A 17,071-nucleotide genomic window follows, 5' to 3' on the forward strand; every position below is an offset into this window, starting at 1 on the left:
TAGTATTTCAGTTTTTCAATAAATCAAGATCTGTGAGATCTTGTTGAGTACCTTGTTATCAAGGTAGTGCCCATATTTCTGGGATGTTAGTATGTCATGTTTTGAGTTTTGTGTGTGTTTTCGTATCGTTGTCGGAGTTTTCTCTAAAAAAGATTTATACGATATTTTGGGTGATCTAAGACTCGCATCGATTCAGGGATGACGATGGATATCGCAAAAGCTCACTTTTCATAACAAAAAATTGTTCATATGTTGGGAGTCTTTGTTGCTCCAATATACTGTTCATAGTCCTTGTTGCTCCAATATTAGTTGATATAACTGATAGTTCTGAACATTGGGCTAGTGATGATATTTATGTGAAGGTCAATTGTGATGGTACCAGTTTCATATGTGATGTAGATTGGATTGCTCGATATATCATTGTATTACTCTTTGGCCCAAAGAATTTGAATATTCTATGTGTTCGGCGATCTGAAAACAAAACAGATATTTGTTTAGCTGTTCTTTGTTTTACAATCATATTGTAGTTGACAGTTCGGGGATTTGTCCCGACTAGGTTCCGATGAGCGATTTCTGTTAATAAAATGATTTGTTTGTCAAAAAAAAAAAAAAAGGATTTCAACGAAGGAGATCAATTTTTTATCATATTTTCTATTCCTTGTAATGAGATTATAATACATATAAAGCTGTTGTTATTTAAACATTCACATAAACTAGAACTTATTTTGTGATAAGTGCACCCTATAGATATCAGGGTAGCGGTCCACAGCCACTACAGTTAATTAACACACAGCTTTTGGTCCGTTGGATGCATATCCAGCAGCCAAGATCATATTAAAATTTTAAGATGTCCAGTGCATTTTTAGCGTTGGACGGGGATTCTCATGTCCAGCGCTTTTTTAGCGCTGGACACGCTAAAAAAGCGCTGGACATGTTAAAATTGTAATATGATCTGGCCGCTGGATACCCAAAAACTGTAGGTTAAATAAACCGTCCCTGGCATATGACTGCCATAGACCCGGACCCTAGATATCAAATTCAAAATCATTAGAGCAAGTCCAATACAATGTCAAAAGAATATACATTACAAGATTTTTATTCTATTATGATAACTTTACAGTTTACGCCCATGGATCTAGCAGGGGCACCATACTGAGCCTAACTGATGCATTGGAATGTACAGGAACGATCAAGATATCATCTAGCAGGGGCACCTGCAGATTCCGCAAGTTCTTCAAGTAGTTCCTTCTGTTCCATCGTTGCGCAAGACTGCAGTAACAAATGATAGTCATAAAGGAAAAGGAATCACATTTTAAAGAGTGCATTTTATGCATTTCAATGTATCCATGGAAGCAAATTTAACATTCCTAATAATATAGTAAAAGGCATGTTATATGTATGATTCTTTAAAAATCCACTATGGTTACTTGAATATATTGGTTCCATGTTTATTTATCTCAACTTTTTATAGTTGAGCAGGTGCCTTTTTTCAATATATATGATTCTTTATGTTTGTCTGACATACTAAACTAATCTATAGTTTAAATCTGTTGTATTATATATATATGCGTATTGCACTTCTAAGAGTCTGCTTCCAACCATATAATGCCCAATGTACCAGACATGCAACCACCATGAAAATTCCTAACTTTCTGGTTTTAGTAATACTTGAATATTTTGTTCGAGATTCAATATTCTTCAGCTACATAAACAAAAAATGTTTGCTTGAAAATATGGTTGATAGTATTTTGGAAAATTTTAAATCGTATCCATAGATTAAATAGGATGATATCTTATTTTCTTTTACCTATCCTAATTCCAGAAACATAGAATTTTTGAATTACGAGATTCTAGAAAGATTGCTTTATAAGTGGAAAGGTTAAAGCAGAGCAGCAAGTAGAAAGGTGTAAGACAAGCTAATAACAAAGAAATTTGTACCTGAACAGCGGTCTCGATATCCCCATCAAGAAATGAGGTGAGCTCAAAATTCATCTTTAGCCGGTGATCGGTAACCCTGTTGTCCTACAAAAATAGATAATGAAGAGATTAATACAATCTGCCACAGAAACCATTATCTAACTTCTAAAAAATTAGGCAACGCAAAGATTACAAAACATATTCCCACCACGCCCATAAATCATAATCTACAAAAACTATTCCCACCACACCCGTAATCTACAATTCTACATTAAGTAATTCAGGTTCAGTCACTGTGTCTGCACACTTGAATATCAAACCCTGCCTCTGCAACTCTGCACTTTAAGCTTTCAAACCCCACACTTGGCCAGAGCAAGTACTAACTTGCCTCTTGCATCTCACCAATCATTTACAGCCCAATGCACCCTGATCTATTAAATTCTAATCCAGCTACCCTAATTCTGTGATGCTATTTTGCTAAATTATTAAAATAAATAAAAAATATTACCTTATAATTGTACGTCCGGATCTTCTCTGCACGGGCACCACTACCAACCTGAAATTAAAAAGAATTGTATCAAAGCAGGCAAAACGGATAGACAAAGCTTATGTATCCATGCAAATGCTTATGTATCCACGCAAATGCTTTAAAATATGGATGTTGAACACTCTGGGCCGAGTCCAAGTAATATAGGACACAACAAATAGATACCTTAGTTGAAAGTTCCCCGATCTGATCAGAATATATATTATGCAGTAATAACTAATAACTATATTCAGCTTGTATGTAGTGCATTGTATGTAGTGCATTGACTGATGTACAACACCATCTACTTGGTCAAATAAAGCCAAATTGTCATACAAAACTTCATTGGCCAGCTATGTTAGTTATAAAGTTAGTTAGAAATGTAAGATACAAAAACTCTGTGTGTAATAGTAGCTTGCCTATAAATATCTGTAAATGAGCCAGACTCAACTCGTTCCTTCTAGTAGATTTCTGTTGGTTGATTCTCTCATACAATATGTAGATTTACTACTCCCTCCGTCCCAATGAATTGTATACATTACTTTTTGACACGCTTTTTAAGACTACTTTAAAGTATAGATCCACAATATTTTTTCAAAATTTTCTTTTTCTGAATAAAAATTTGATGTTTAAACTTTTATTCAAAAAAAGAAAATTTTAAAAAAACATTATGAAACTATACTTTATTGGAGCTTCGAAATGCGTGCAAGCAGTGAAGGTATACATCCCATTGGGACGGAGGGAGTATATACATTCACACAAGTCTTCAGTATGGCACAGAAGGAACTGATAAATAATTTGAATGAGGACATGCACCACGGACATGGTTAAGAATGTGCAGTTCCAATTTATCAATGAAATATCAGAACTTCATAGTGGTAGATCATACTATGTTCAAGTTTCACTGATGTATGTTCATGTTTTGATACAACATTTTGGTTTTGGGCAAGAACGAGTGCTTATTGTGTCATTATGTCATGTACTGCCGCATGACTTTTGTCAACCAAACAAGGAGAGACTAAGAGCCTGTTTGGCTGAACTTATGACTTAATGTGATAAGCTGGGAGCTTAAAATGTCTGTTTGGGTAATTTTGACTTATTAATGACTTATGAGTTATTAAAAATATAATAAGAAAACTAAAAATGATGTATGGGTAACTTATGTTTTATGGATAATTTTTATCAAAAAAATAATTAAAAATTAAGTCACTGAAAAAAGTACCTCAAACTAACTTCTGGCTTTAAGTCAGTTTCTAGTGTAAAACCCCAAATTTCATCAACAAGAATTAAGTAAATTTTAATAATTTAATAGTTATCAAGAACTCAAGACATATTTTATTATAACATTCTATTATAAAGAGTTGTACTTAATACAAGCCAAAAGTGATTCTGATTCCAACTATCAACAACTGTTTCAGAATCTAAGATGACGTACTCTCCTACAACGAAGATTCTTTTATCTTCTATCAAAAGTGATACATAAGCCAAAAGCCTATAGGTATTACTTGCGTCAAGGACTCAAAGCACTGAAGCCATCTAACTGCCTGAATTAAAACTTTCCCTTTCGGGTTCGATGCCTCACCAGTCTCACGCTTTGTTGTAATGATTGTAATAGCAAGAGTGAGCGTTTTTAAGGCTCAGCAACTAATACGAATGAAATCAAATATTGAAGTACTATTATAATCAAAGTAAAAGATATAAAAGAGTATTGCAGATAACATTCAGATTTTCGTTCAATACATTGAATACTCTGAATGTTATCTGAAATACTCTTTTATATCTTTTACTTTGATTATAATAGTACTTCAATATTTGATTCATTCGTATTACTTGTTGAGCCTTAAAAACGCTCACTCTTGCTTAGGGCTAAGCAAAACCGAACTGAAACCGAAAAACCGGACCGAACCTAATAATTTCGGTCCGGTTCGGTCCTGATTTTCTGAAGGTTCGGTCCGTTCGGGTATTTCGGTCCGGACCGAAATAAAATACGGTCCGGTCCGGTCCCCTTGAAAAAACTTCGGTCCTGGACCGAATGGACCGAACTTTTATATATAATATAAATAATATTTTTATTTTATATATATAACATTAACATATTATAGTTATTACCCTTGAGTTATACACTTATACGACTGACTGGACTCTCTAAACTCTAAACCTAATCGCCGCTCACACGACTCACACGAAGGCCGCAGCCGCGCCACCGCCGACGATAACCCTCATTCCGTCACAGCATCAGTTCGATTCGATACTCCACAGATTCGAATATTCGATTCACAACCTCGGGTGCGTTAATTGATTCTTTTAGGCTTTAATTCGTTAGTCTCTTCAACCACTTTCTAGATTTGCAAGAGTAATTAGGGCTGAGCATCTCTTACTGAATATTCGAATTAGGTTAAAGCTACTTTAATTCGTTACTTTGTTTGGATTAGATTTGCAAGGGTTAATCTCTGTTCTATACTAAATTAGGTTATTTTATTCGAATTAGGTTAAAGTGATTTTAATGTTCGAAGTAGATTTACAAGAATCTTAATAATCTGTTGTTTAATTTCTTTGCTCTATTATTTCAGTTGGGATAATGTCACAACCGGACACTGGGACAGGGGACTCTAATGATCCTCATACTCAAACGCAAGCAGCAAGTTCTGCAGGTAAAAAACGAAAGTCTATCAAGGAGAGGTCAGAAGTATGGGATCACTTCACAAAGTTTACGGATGCAGAAGGGTGCATGAGAGCAAGGTGCAACTATTGTGAAAAGGTATACCATTCTGATACTACTACAAATGGCACTAGTGCACTCAATAAACATCTTAAAGTTTGCAAGAAACTCATGCTTAGTGGTGAATCTAAACAAACACAATTGTCATTACAATCCGTAGGAGGAAACGAGGGCATTCTTAAAAAATGGCATTTTGATCAAAAATTATCTAGACATAAATTAGCCGCCATGGTCATTATTGATGAACTTCCGTTTAGATTTGTCGAGGGTGAGGGGTTTAATGATTTTATGAAAACCACTCAACCACTTTTTAAGATGCCATCTCGTTTTACCGTGGCAAGAGATTGTTATCAAATCTTTTTGGATGAAAAGAAGAAGTTGACTACATACTTTAAGCTCTCGGGTCAAAGAGTTTGTATTACCATGGACACTTGGACTTCTATCCAAAAGATTAATTATATGTGCATTACGGCTCATTACATTGATCAAAATTGGAACTTGCACAAAAAGATAATTAACTTTTGTCCTATAGAGGGTCATAAGGGTGAACTCTTAGCTAGGGACCTTGACATAAAATTGAAAGAATGGGAAATTGCCAAAGTGTTTGCAATTACGGTTGATAATGCAAGTTCAAATTATACTTGCATTCAATTGTTGAAGGATAGATTGTCTTCTAGGGGGCTGATTTTTTAAATGGAAAGTATATGCACATGAGATGTATTGCTCACATAATTAATTTGATTGTGAATGATGGACTCCTTGATATGAAAGCATCGATTAAAAGGGTGAGAAAGGCGGTTAGATTTGTGAATCAATCTCCGGCTAGACTAGCCAAATTTAGGGAGTGTGTTGACTTACAAAATATTACTTGCAAATCTATGTTGTGTTTGGATGTAAGTACAAGATGGAATTCCACTTATTTGATGCTTAATGTTGCTCAAAAGCTTCAAAAGGCATTTGAATTATTTGAGAGAATGGATCCATACTTTGTACATCAGCTTAATGATCAAGGGGGGGGTGCCTACATCTTGGGATTAGGGTAATGTTAGAAGGTTGGTTGACATGTTGGTTCATTTTTATGAACTTACCTTAAGGATATCGGGTTCTTTGTATGTCACATCCAATGTATTCTTTAATGAGATTAGCACGGTTAATTTATTGTTGAAAGATTGGATGAAGAGTGATGATATTGATATGAGATATATGGGTGAAAGAATGAAGGAAAAATATGACAAGTATTGGGGTGATGTAAACAAAATGAACAAACTCATTTATGTGGCGGTTGTCGTTGATCCTAGATACAAATTGGAGTTTCTTGATTTTGCACTTGTTGAAGAATTTGGTAATGAAATTGGTTGGAAGTTGGCAAATGACACAAAAATGGTGATGAAAGAGTTGTTTGACGAGTATAAAAAGACTTGCCAACCTAAAAATACTCAAGACAATAATCAAGGTAAATCTTCAAATAAGTCTTCAAGTACTTCAACTTCAAGAACACAATCGGTATTAGGTGAAAGATTTATGAGACAAAAAATGGAGAGTGGGGAAATAGAATCCAAGTGTGAGTTAGATATTTATCTTAAAGAGAGTGTTTATGTCACGAAAAGTGATGATGAGTTTGATATTTTGAAATGGTGGAAGGTTAATTCAAGTAGGTTTCCAATTCTCTCACAACTTGCACGTGATGTGTTAGCAATTCCAATCTCCACCGTAGCATCGGAGTCCGCTTTTAGTGCGGGTGGGAGAGTTCTTGATCCTTATAGGAAGTTCTTTGTCACCCAAAGTTGTGGAAGGTTTACTTTGTGCTCAAGATTGGTTAAGATCCTACAAACGTCCAAAGACAATTGAAGAAGACTTCAATGATATTGAAAAATTCGAAGAAGGTATATCGTTTCTACATTTTACATTTAAACTATTTAATTCTTCATAAACTAATTTTTTTATGTTTGCTTTTTCTACAGTATTTTCTGCCCTTACAGTCGACATAAATGTTGAAGGTGCAACTATAAACTTGGACAACGACAGCTAGGTAATATTCTTACTGAAACAGGAGTTCTACCTGCCTTCTGTTAGCCTAAGTTGGCACTCTGATTTTTTGACAGTGTCTGAATCTCCTGGTACAATGTGTCTAGTAGTTTCTCGAGTCTGGATCAGTGATCAGCCTTATAGTCTCTTGTTTGATTATAGCATATATATGTTTGGAACCTTCTTTCTAGAGTCTGTGTTAGTTTGGTTATTGAACTTTCTGTTTTCTTTAATTATCATGTCATGTTATGTTTAATCTTTGTATTTTAAGTTACTGCAGTTTTTTCAATAATATTGCCATTGCTAGATTTGCTGCTATTTTTCAGACACAGCAGAATCAAATGTGTATATCCAGCTCAAAAATTAAATTAATAACACACTGGCAGTAGCATAAGCCAGCTCAATAACAGTTATACAGGGACCGAGCCCTGATGAGAAACTTGCAGCATAAGAAATTAGTGATGTTTATTGCTGTACTTGTCTTTTGTTAGCCTAAGTTGGGGTTAGTTTCAACAGTTAAGTTTTTTCCTTTCAATCACTAGTGGTGACATCAATTTACGATCCCAAGAGGTGTTTCAGCATACTAATTGATGCTTAATACTGATTGATGCTTAGTGCTTTCTTTGAGTGTCCATGTTCCTCCTTTTTGGTTTAAATTGCTCACTTGTTTATTAATTTCAGGCTACCTGTTTGAAGTGGAGAATCTGGCATGCATGAGCAATGAGTGATGATTGATGGGTCCATGACATGTGAGCAACAGAGCAGAGCTTCCCTGGCTATTTGTTTTAGTTTTTGTATTAGCAGACTACTGGCCATGATTTTTAAAGTTTGTAATAACTATTTTGGAGTTGTGCTTTGAATATTAACTCTCTAAATTATGTATGGTGGACTGGTGGTGACTATGTTTTTTCTCATTTATCATGCTTGTTGGTTTTCTTTCTAATACAGATTTTTTTAAAAAATTCGGTTTTTGCGGACCGGACCGGACCGACCGAATTATTTCGGTTCGGTTCCGGTTCGGTCCTTATGTAAACTTCGGTCCGGTCCGGTCCAGAATATTTCAGATGTTCGGTCCTCGGTTCTTTTGGTTCGGTCCGGTTCTGGACCGAACCGACCGAATGCTCAGCCCTACTCTTGCTATTACAATCATTACAGCTAAGCCTGAGACTGGTGAGGCATCGAACCCGAAAGGGAAAGAGAAGTGTGGAAGTTTTAATTCAGGCAGTTAGATGGCTTCAGTGCTTTGAGTCCTTGACGCAAGTAATACCTATAGGCTTTCGGCTTATGTATCACTTTTGATAGAATATAAAAGAATCTTCGTTGTAGGAGAGTACGTCAGCTTAGATTCTGAAACAGTTGTTGATAGTTGGAATCGGAATCACTTTTGGCTTGTATTACGTAAAACTCTGTATAATAGAATGTTATAATAAAAAATGTCTTGAGTTCTTGATAACTATTAAATTATTAAAATTTACTTAATTCTTGTTGATGAAATTTGGGGCGTTACATCTGGCTTATTTCTAACTTTAAGCAGGCTTCTCACTTATCACACAAACAGACATTTTTCAGCTTAAAGTCGAAAATGGCTTAACGCCCGGGCCTTAAGCCCAGGCAAACAGCCTCTAATAAATTTATTTTGATGAAACAAGGAAGAGCAACCTGTTGGTTGCTAGTATATTGTAAAGATTTTATACACTGCATGCATTCACTTATATAATTTATTAGAACTCTCTACTCTCACACAACCTACTATGGTTGATTATTTCCTTTAAGATTTATATTTCAGGGGATCAGGATTTCATGGACCCACGTGCGAATGATACAAAAGTGTAGCTAGTGTATCCTCAGAAGCCAGAAGAATCTTTATCTTTGTAGTGACTTTGTTAATTTAAATCTCATGTAATGTAAGTTTAACCAGAAGGTGGTGGCTTGTAAAGTTGTAATGATACTACGCCTAATGTTTGGTGTGTAGTTGTGGAAAATTCATGTTTGTGGTGGTGAGCCGATTTAGGTCCAAGTAAACCCGGTTTGGGGCATTACATGACGCACACACGAAATATGAGTGATAACACTTTATCACTTCATCAGGCTTAATCTGCTAATTTAGTTAGTAAAGACGTCAAACCTGTAATTTTCTTTCATTCCTTATTGATTCTTGCTGCTCCCTCAATTTGATCTCGTACCTAGAATACAAGAGACAAGATTTCAAACAATAATTAAAACTGAAGTTACATGGAAATAACTAAGCTTCCTGTTCTGCAAATTTTCACGATGACATGTAAAGTGACAGTAATATGCTTACAGATGTAGAATACAATATGTGTTGCCTTATTGTTAATCAACAGTATTGTTTTTACCAACACAGAATAACAGGACAGATTGCATCCAGTTCACTTGTATATATTGTCAGTGAAGTCTATTATGTTTTCTATATAATGAAACGACACTGGATGCATCGGTTTTGACTGTACACAAAGTTAAAAGCCACTCCATATTTGTCCTAGAGCAAAACAAAACCACTATGGCTTTGGGGAATGTGTTGATACAATTTAACCAGAAGGAAGCATGTGCAGAAAGCATAAAGAGGAGGTATGTAAGATATTAGTCAATTTCGATCTTAGTGGATCTTTGAGAAAACTATAACATGAGTGCGAGAATTTAAAATGTTGTAATACCCAGAAAACCAAAATTATTCAGAAAGATGGGTTTTCTTATCTCTACAAGCAAAATAGTAATACAGACAACACCACAAAAGAAGTTGGCATATTAAACAAAAGTCGAATAAGAAACAATAATACTGCAGCAGCTTATTCTAAGACACAATAATTAGTGCATAGGTCATTATATTAAACAAATTTCCACAGAACTTGTTTCAGATAAACTTTATAGCATACACTCCAATCAAATATACTGAAAAGTCAACACATAGTCATAAACTGCAACATATTTTGCAGTCTGCAATAGATATCTATATTAATGCAAAGTACCCTATCTAAGCAACAATCTACACGAGTAACTTGTCACAAATATGTAAGAAGCAAGATCTCTGAAGCAAAAGTTCCCAAGTTTCGGTTTGAAAAAAAGAAAATATATATATATGTGTGTGTGTGTGTGTGTGTGTGTGTGTGTGTGTGTGTGTGTGTGTGTGAGGAAAGTTTCTACGAAGACCACTGTTTTATGGGAGATGTCGGAAACCACAAACATTTTGCAGTCAAAACATTATAAAAAAATTTATTTTGCAAAGTATGTTTTATAAGTACCACTATTTCATCAAAAATATTAGAAATCATTCATGTCCAATAAGCAGAATATACATGTTCTATTAGTCGAACTTATGTTCTGAAAACTGATCATGTTTTTGTAGAACGATACGTTTTGCAATGTTATGCTTGTTGAATATATAGAATTTTCAAAATTTTCAATAAAATGATAATTTTTGTAGAACATGATTCGCAAAAAAATACGTTTGTAATGTTTTTATGCAGTATTTTACTTGCAGAATTTATATGGTCTCCAAGTCATCAACGAAATACGGCCTCCCTCCCTCCCTATATATATATATAGATTTTCTACAAAAATATCTTACAGTTTTGCTCGTAATAATTGTAGGGCACGATTCTTATTTTTAAGCTGACTCCTTTCTTCTGTGCAAAAAATTCTTATTCCAGTTGGTTTGTGGACAAGATCTACAGCTGTCTCCACCTTGTTCACATTTTGCCCTGCACATAATTTGCTTTTGTTTCATAACAGAGTATAAATTAAAAAATGACTGTTCTACAAAATTATCTGTGTTGTGAATCACAAATTCAGTGAATAGAAGTCATGCTTATTGTCATGCTCGTCAATCAAAAGTTGTAAATTTATACCTCCAGCACCACCAGATCTTGCAGTTGTAAGTTCAATATCTTTTGGATCAATTACAATCTCAACTTCGTCGACCTGTAATGTTAAAATAGCAGAACGAACTTCAAACATAAGAACAATGTGTCCACTAAGAATAACGTAATGACAGCTGGCTAAAAAAACAGATTAAGATGAAACAGTATTCTTGATATATGACAATTGATAGACTAAAATTACTTTGTAAACCACTAAGTATGTTGGAGAGGCAAAAGATTATAAGCTGGCCAATCTGATACACTACAACATATGTTTATCTAGATGAAAGGGGAGGCATTGATTCAAATCACACCAAACCGTTTCTATTTTGAGATGATTGTGATAAACATTTATGCATCACAGAGATACACTGAAAACCTATCACATCTTAACATAATGTTTTAACTAGGGTAAACTGCAAGATTCCAAATCTGGACCAGTAGTTATAAGAACACACGGAGATAGAGAGAGTCGGGATAGTTACCTCTGGCATGATAGCCACTGTTGCAGTAGATGTGTGAACACGACCTTGAGCCTCTGTCTGAGGAACTCGTTGAACCCGATGAACACCAGACTCATACTTCAACTTGCTATAAACACGTTTTCCTTTTATTTCCATCACATAAGTCTTGAATCCTCCTTTCTCAGCCTAATTACAAAAATGCTTAGCCATTTGTAGTCTAGGTAACAACAGGCGTAGATATTTCAAACACATACCTCGGAACATGATACAGGGGAGTACTTTAACGAGCTTCTTTCGCTGTACCTCTGGTACATGCGTACCTGAAGGAGATGAAGATGTATGACCACCATGAAATAATGATAGTTTATAATTTTTTCAACTAAAAAGTGCAATAAAAATCGCACGATGAACTCCAGGATATTCCCATAGTTAGCAAAGTAAAGAAATCTCGAAATGGGAGAATCGTTTCTCAACTTCCTTCTATATTTATCAGCTATTGTGTTTATATTTATACAACAGCAGAGTCAAATGATTAAGAACAACTCTGACCTTTGGACCTGTACCAGATATCTAGACAAGAAATAAGTATATCAGATTTTATTATAAATTAATAAGTTAAATACCAATTAGATGAGTGGCTGTTTCCTCAAGTAGACGGGGAAAAAAGAAGAATTATCACATTCTGTAATCAATTCATTAACAAACTGAGTATTAAACAGTATCACTCCCCCCCTTCCTGTGTGCAAAAATTTCCAAACAAGGCATACACACATTAAGATTATTAATGAAAACATTTTCCTCATAAATCTCAATATATATCTTCATATAAAAGTATATATACATATATGAACACGAATGAGCATAAAAACCCAATGCATATAGCAGTTTTGAAGATTAGGATGAGATCTGTTTAAAATATAGCACAGAACCCAATTGGGGCCTTCCTCTAACACCTTAAGGTTTAAGATGGACTCGTTCTCAACATGGTATTTGAGCTCTGGTTCGACGGAGATATCAAGTTCGACTCTCCGTTATCAGAGCTCTGGTTCGGCGGAGGTCTCAAGTTCGACTCTCCGTCACCCTAATATTCTCACAATATAATATGGACACGATGGCATTAATTGCCCTCAACAAAGTCAATTACAAAGACATTAATATACATTATTGAAAATGAAAAGACAAGAGAAGCATGTACCTACAAGATCACCAGCCCATATGCCAGCTTCATCACCACCCGTGCCAGCCCTTACTAAAAACACAATAAATCCATTAACGTCGATTCAATTCATGCAAATATGTGTCAGTTTTAAATTTTAAACTGGCACAAAGATATGTACTGAGCATTACCAGACTTGCACAATTTCTTTCATGTACTGTTAAGATTAACAAGTATGCAGCCCATCCTCTCACATGCCCACAATTTCATTTTATTCTCATTTATAAATGAAGTGAACTTGATTAAACTGTTCACCAAGTTCATATATGTTATATCTCCCAAGTCTTAGCAATTTAGCACTACTTGACCTCGCCATGGAAAACTTTGTCTAATAAGAAGGAAAGGACATATACCTTCGAGCAATATATTCCTCGCATCAAGAGGATCAGTAGGAATCAGCAATTGCTATCAATGAAAGCCAAAGAGAAGACATTTATGTACTAATCGAACACAAAATAGAAAATAATATTTCCAAAGTAAAGCTTAGTAACGAAACCTTAATGTTCTCCTCGAGCTCTTTTAATTGACTTGACAAAGTTTCGATTTCTGAAACAATCATCTCAGCCATATCTGCATCACTGACCTCCTCCTTGGCCAAAGCTAAAAAACAAAACATGTCCATACAGCATATATCATCGATTCTATGACCACAAAATCCAAGCTATGTTAAAAATAATATAAAATAAAAAATACTATGTTAAAATAAAGAAAAACCTTTCGTTTGTTCTAGTTGCATCTGGCAATCCTTGAATCTCTGGTACGTATTAACAACCTACCACCCAAACAATCAAAAAACAGCCTCACTAACAACACCTTATAACATACAACAAAGCTTCACTAACAAAAAACAAACATACTTCTTCGAGTTCTGCCATAGACTGGACAAGCTTTTGGTACTCGCTTGGATTTGTAACAATATCCGGTTCTGCCAACTTAACCTACAGTCAATACAATCAACTCATCTCATCATACGAATACACAATTTATTATAACAACTTAACAATTCAACACGAAATTCTAATTGCTGCACTTTTGTGCAATTTTTCTCGATTTTTAGTTCATTCAGTTTTCGACTCTTTCTATCCTCACTATCTATAAAAATTCCTAAGAAACTGTAATGTGTGTGAGTGAGTAATTGAAATGGAATGGAAGGGACATACAGAGAGCTCTCTCCAGGTCTTTTCAGCAGAATCGAGCTTTGTGATAAGATAAGGCTCCTGAAAAAAAAGACAAAAAAACGCACAGAGTTACACACAGTAGAGGTGAAGTTGAAGTAAAGAGATGAGATTGAGAAATGAAAACGAACCGCGTTGCAAACGACGCTTCTGGAGAGATTGGGGCGGAGGAAGTGGAGAGGTTTGAGGTGATGGAAACGGCGTCGTATTGGGAAATGGGTGGACGTTGGGGGGATTGAAGCCATTGTTAAAGTATTCATTGCTGGATAATGATAATACAGTATGTATTTTGTGGAGTTGAAACGAGGGAGGAGATGCCACGCTTCGAGTTGGGTTTGGGCATTGGGCTGGGTTTATCCAACTGCCATGCGTTAGATTATCTGTGCTGATGCACGGTTATGACCTGTCGCAGAATAATTCACTTATTATTTACTTTTTTATAATGATATTGTATTTTAGATTTTAAAGTACAATTATATATAATATTATACATGTATAACATGAAGTATAGTTTTGGGATTTTAGACTTTTATATTTATTTGATCTATACAAATTTTAATAATTTATATATTTTGATATTAAAAATATAAATATTTAAATAATTTTAGATTTAAATAATTTTAGATTTCCACTGTAAACTAATATTATGTAAAGGCTCATTTGTTTGCGCTTATTGAAGCTGAATGACGTAGGATTTGACTCTGCGTGTAATCGAGCCGAGCCGAGTCAAACACTGACGGGCTCGGCTCGAACTCGATTGAAAAGTTCGGGGCTCGAGCTCGAGTTCGACCGAACTTGAATTTCAAGTTCGAAACTCGGCTCGTAAATAGTTCGATAGGCTCGAGCTCAGATTCTCATAATTCAGCTTTAGTAAGCAGTAAACAAGAGCCCTTAAATGTAAGAGAGTGCCCACCTATTTTCAAGATGAGAGTATTAAATTTTCGTAAGTCGATCAAATGGATAAAAATGTGAGTCCTTAAATGTAAGAGAGTGCCCACCTATTTTCAAGATGAGAGTATTGAGTTCTCGTAAGCCCATCAAATGGATAAAAATGTGTGAACGACTTCTTATTCTGGCATATTTAATATGTTAATATAAGAGGTAATTACATATCGCACCCCTAACTATCGTTATTGTACCCATATTTTGAGAAAGTCAAGTCGCAACCCTTATTTTTACATTTCAAGGACGATACGCATCCCCTCCGTTAAATTCTGTTAAGTTCTCACAAAACCACATTTGGTCTCACTTTTAAGATTTACTCTTTGTGCATATTATTATGTTTTTTTAGTTTTCGTTATTTCTTTTTGCTAGTTACCACACATGCACATCACATGATTCGAACTCATGACCTTACTTGGAGAAGCCAAGAGCTTGAACCACTATATAAACTCACACACTCACATACACTATTGTTATATTTAGTATTCATTATATTGTCACTTGAGTGTATTAATTTTTGTTCATTAAATAATACTTATTTTTACTTACAAAACTAGTTACCCATAATTCAAAATAAAACCATAACCACATTTATTAATATATGGTTTGGAAATGGTTTTGGTTCATTTCTCAAAACCAAATCTATATTATAAGAACCAAAACCTAACCAAATCAAAACCACATTTTGCGATCTTCTGTAAATGTAGGGAAGTCCATCATTATTATTATCTTCTGTTGACCCGGGACACCCGGGTTCGACTCTGGCTCACCCCGAGAATTATTAGAACAGATACTAAGTTGTAAGGCATATAAGCCTGCATTGTAAAAAAAAACAAGATAAATTTTAGAATTTGAAAAGATAGAATGACAAGTATTTTGAGGCAAATATCTTTTCCAAAGAGATGTAAATCGGAGCGGAGCAGTATTTGTTGAATTATTTCTAATCGATAGAATAAGCATCCAGCATCCAGAATCCATGATATGCTAATTTAATAGCAAAGCAAGGACCCACGGCCGCGAAGAACTGTACACGTAAAAGAGCTATCATGCCCTTGTACCGCTTAATTAATACTTGTACACTTGTACTTAATATGATGACCCTGTTTAGATATTTAGGGTCGAGCATTATCTTTTGAGCCTTGAATCATAAATTAAACCTAATAAAGTGATTCAGAACCGATCAGATTAATTTTTAATTGATTATTTTTTTAATCATACGACGATAAAATAAATTAAATATCTTCAAGAATTCATGAGAAATCATTTATCTCTTTCGTCACAAAATATACATACTCTCTCTATATCTTTCATTTCTTTATAATCATTTACATTTATTTTAATACGAATTATAAGAAACATATAAAATATAATTTCATAATTTATTTAATTTTTTTCTTATAAATATTTGAAAATTAAAATCAGAAAAATAATATTTAAATTATATTATAAACTCTATATTATAAAAGTTTTAATATACATGTCAATCTCCCGTCCCGAAGATAGACTAGCCGGGAGACAAAGAGGAGTATCATTTTATTTTATTTACGTATAGTTAAATGTAAAAATGACTATATTTACAAACTAAAATTCATAAATGTTCATATCTAATCAAAATTTGCAAAATTTGAGATAAATATTTTATTATGAAAATAATATAATATCTACTCGTAAATCGTAATCATCGATAAAACCTTCGGCCTAAGTTATCTTTCCATGCAGGTTTACCATTATAAAAGTTAATTATTTAAATATTTGTATAAAATATTTTTTTTAAAAATATATTACATATTATATACTTATATATAATAAGCGTAAGGGAGATAATTTGGTCGCATGGTCCTCTGGTCCAAAAGCTTATCATCCGTTGGATCTTATATTGAACAAATAAGCACCGTTAGATTGGAACAAAATTAAATTCTGTTCTAGAAGGCAACTGATATCTACTTGCATGTTTATAATTCCTTTTCTGAATCCAAAACAAATTCTGTCTTTCACATGTATATGATTTTTTTTAATCCTAAATAAATATTTCCTACCAGTTTTATTCGTAGAATCATATAAATCTCACCGTCACAATTTTTTTATAATATATTTTAAAATTAATAAGCCGGATTTATGTGAGAAACAAATACAAAAACTTTTTCTTAATCCAAAATAGATTCTACCTTCTTATTGCATATTTATGATTCCTTTTCTTAATTCAAAACAA

At 34.2% G+C, this 17,071-nt stretch overlaps 1 protein-coding gene across 1 annotated transcript; it reads right to left on the bottom strand.

Moving 5' to 3' along the window:
* Window positions 1–1,028: 1,028 nt before the first annotated feature.
* Window positions 1,029–14,330, bottom strand: LOC108205726 (peptide chain release factor APG3, chloroplastic). The gene is made up of 15 exons (XM_017375765.2): window positions 14,052–14,330; window positions 13,906–13,962; window positions 13,603–13,683; window positions 13,460–13,517; window positions 13,242–13,345; window positions 13,099–13,150; window positions 12,729–12,778; window positions 11,784–11,849; window positions 11,551–11,715; window positions 11,054–11,126; window positions 10,774–10,906; window positions 9,313–9,370; window positions 2,426–2,473; window positions 1,939–2,022; window positions 1,029–1,269 (listed from the first exon to the last, which is right to left on the bottom strand). Exons 1-15 carry the CDS (start codon window positions 14,178–14,180, stop codon window positions 1,198–1,200), a joined length of 1,230 nt encoding a protein of 409 aa, XP_017231254.1. The 5' UTR covers window positions 14,181–14,330; the 3' UTR covers window positions 1,029–1,197.
* Window positions 14,331–17,071: the final 2,741 nt, after the last annotated feature.

This window comes from Daucus carota, chromosome 2 (genome assembly GCF_001625215.2).
Source record: "Daucus carota subsp. sativus chromosome 2, DH1 v3.0, whole genome shotgun sequence".
Classification (NCBI taxonomy): domain Eukaryota; kingdom Viridiplantae; phylum Streptophyta; class Magnoliopsida; order Apiales; family Apiaceae; genus Daucus; species Daucus carota.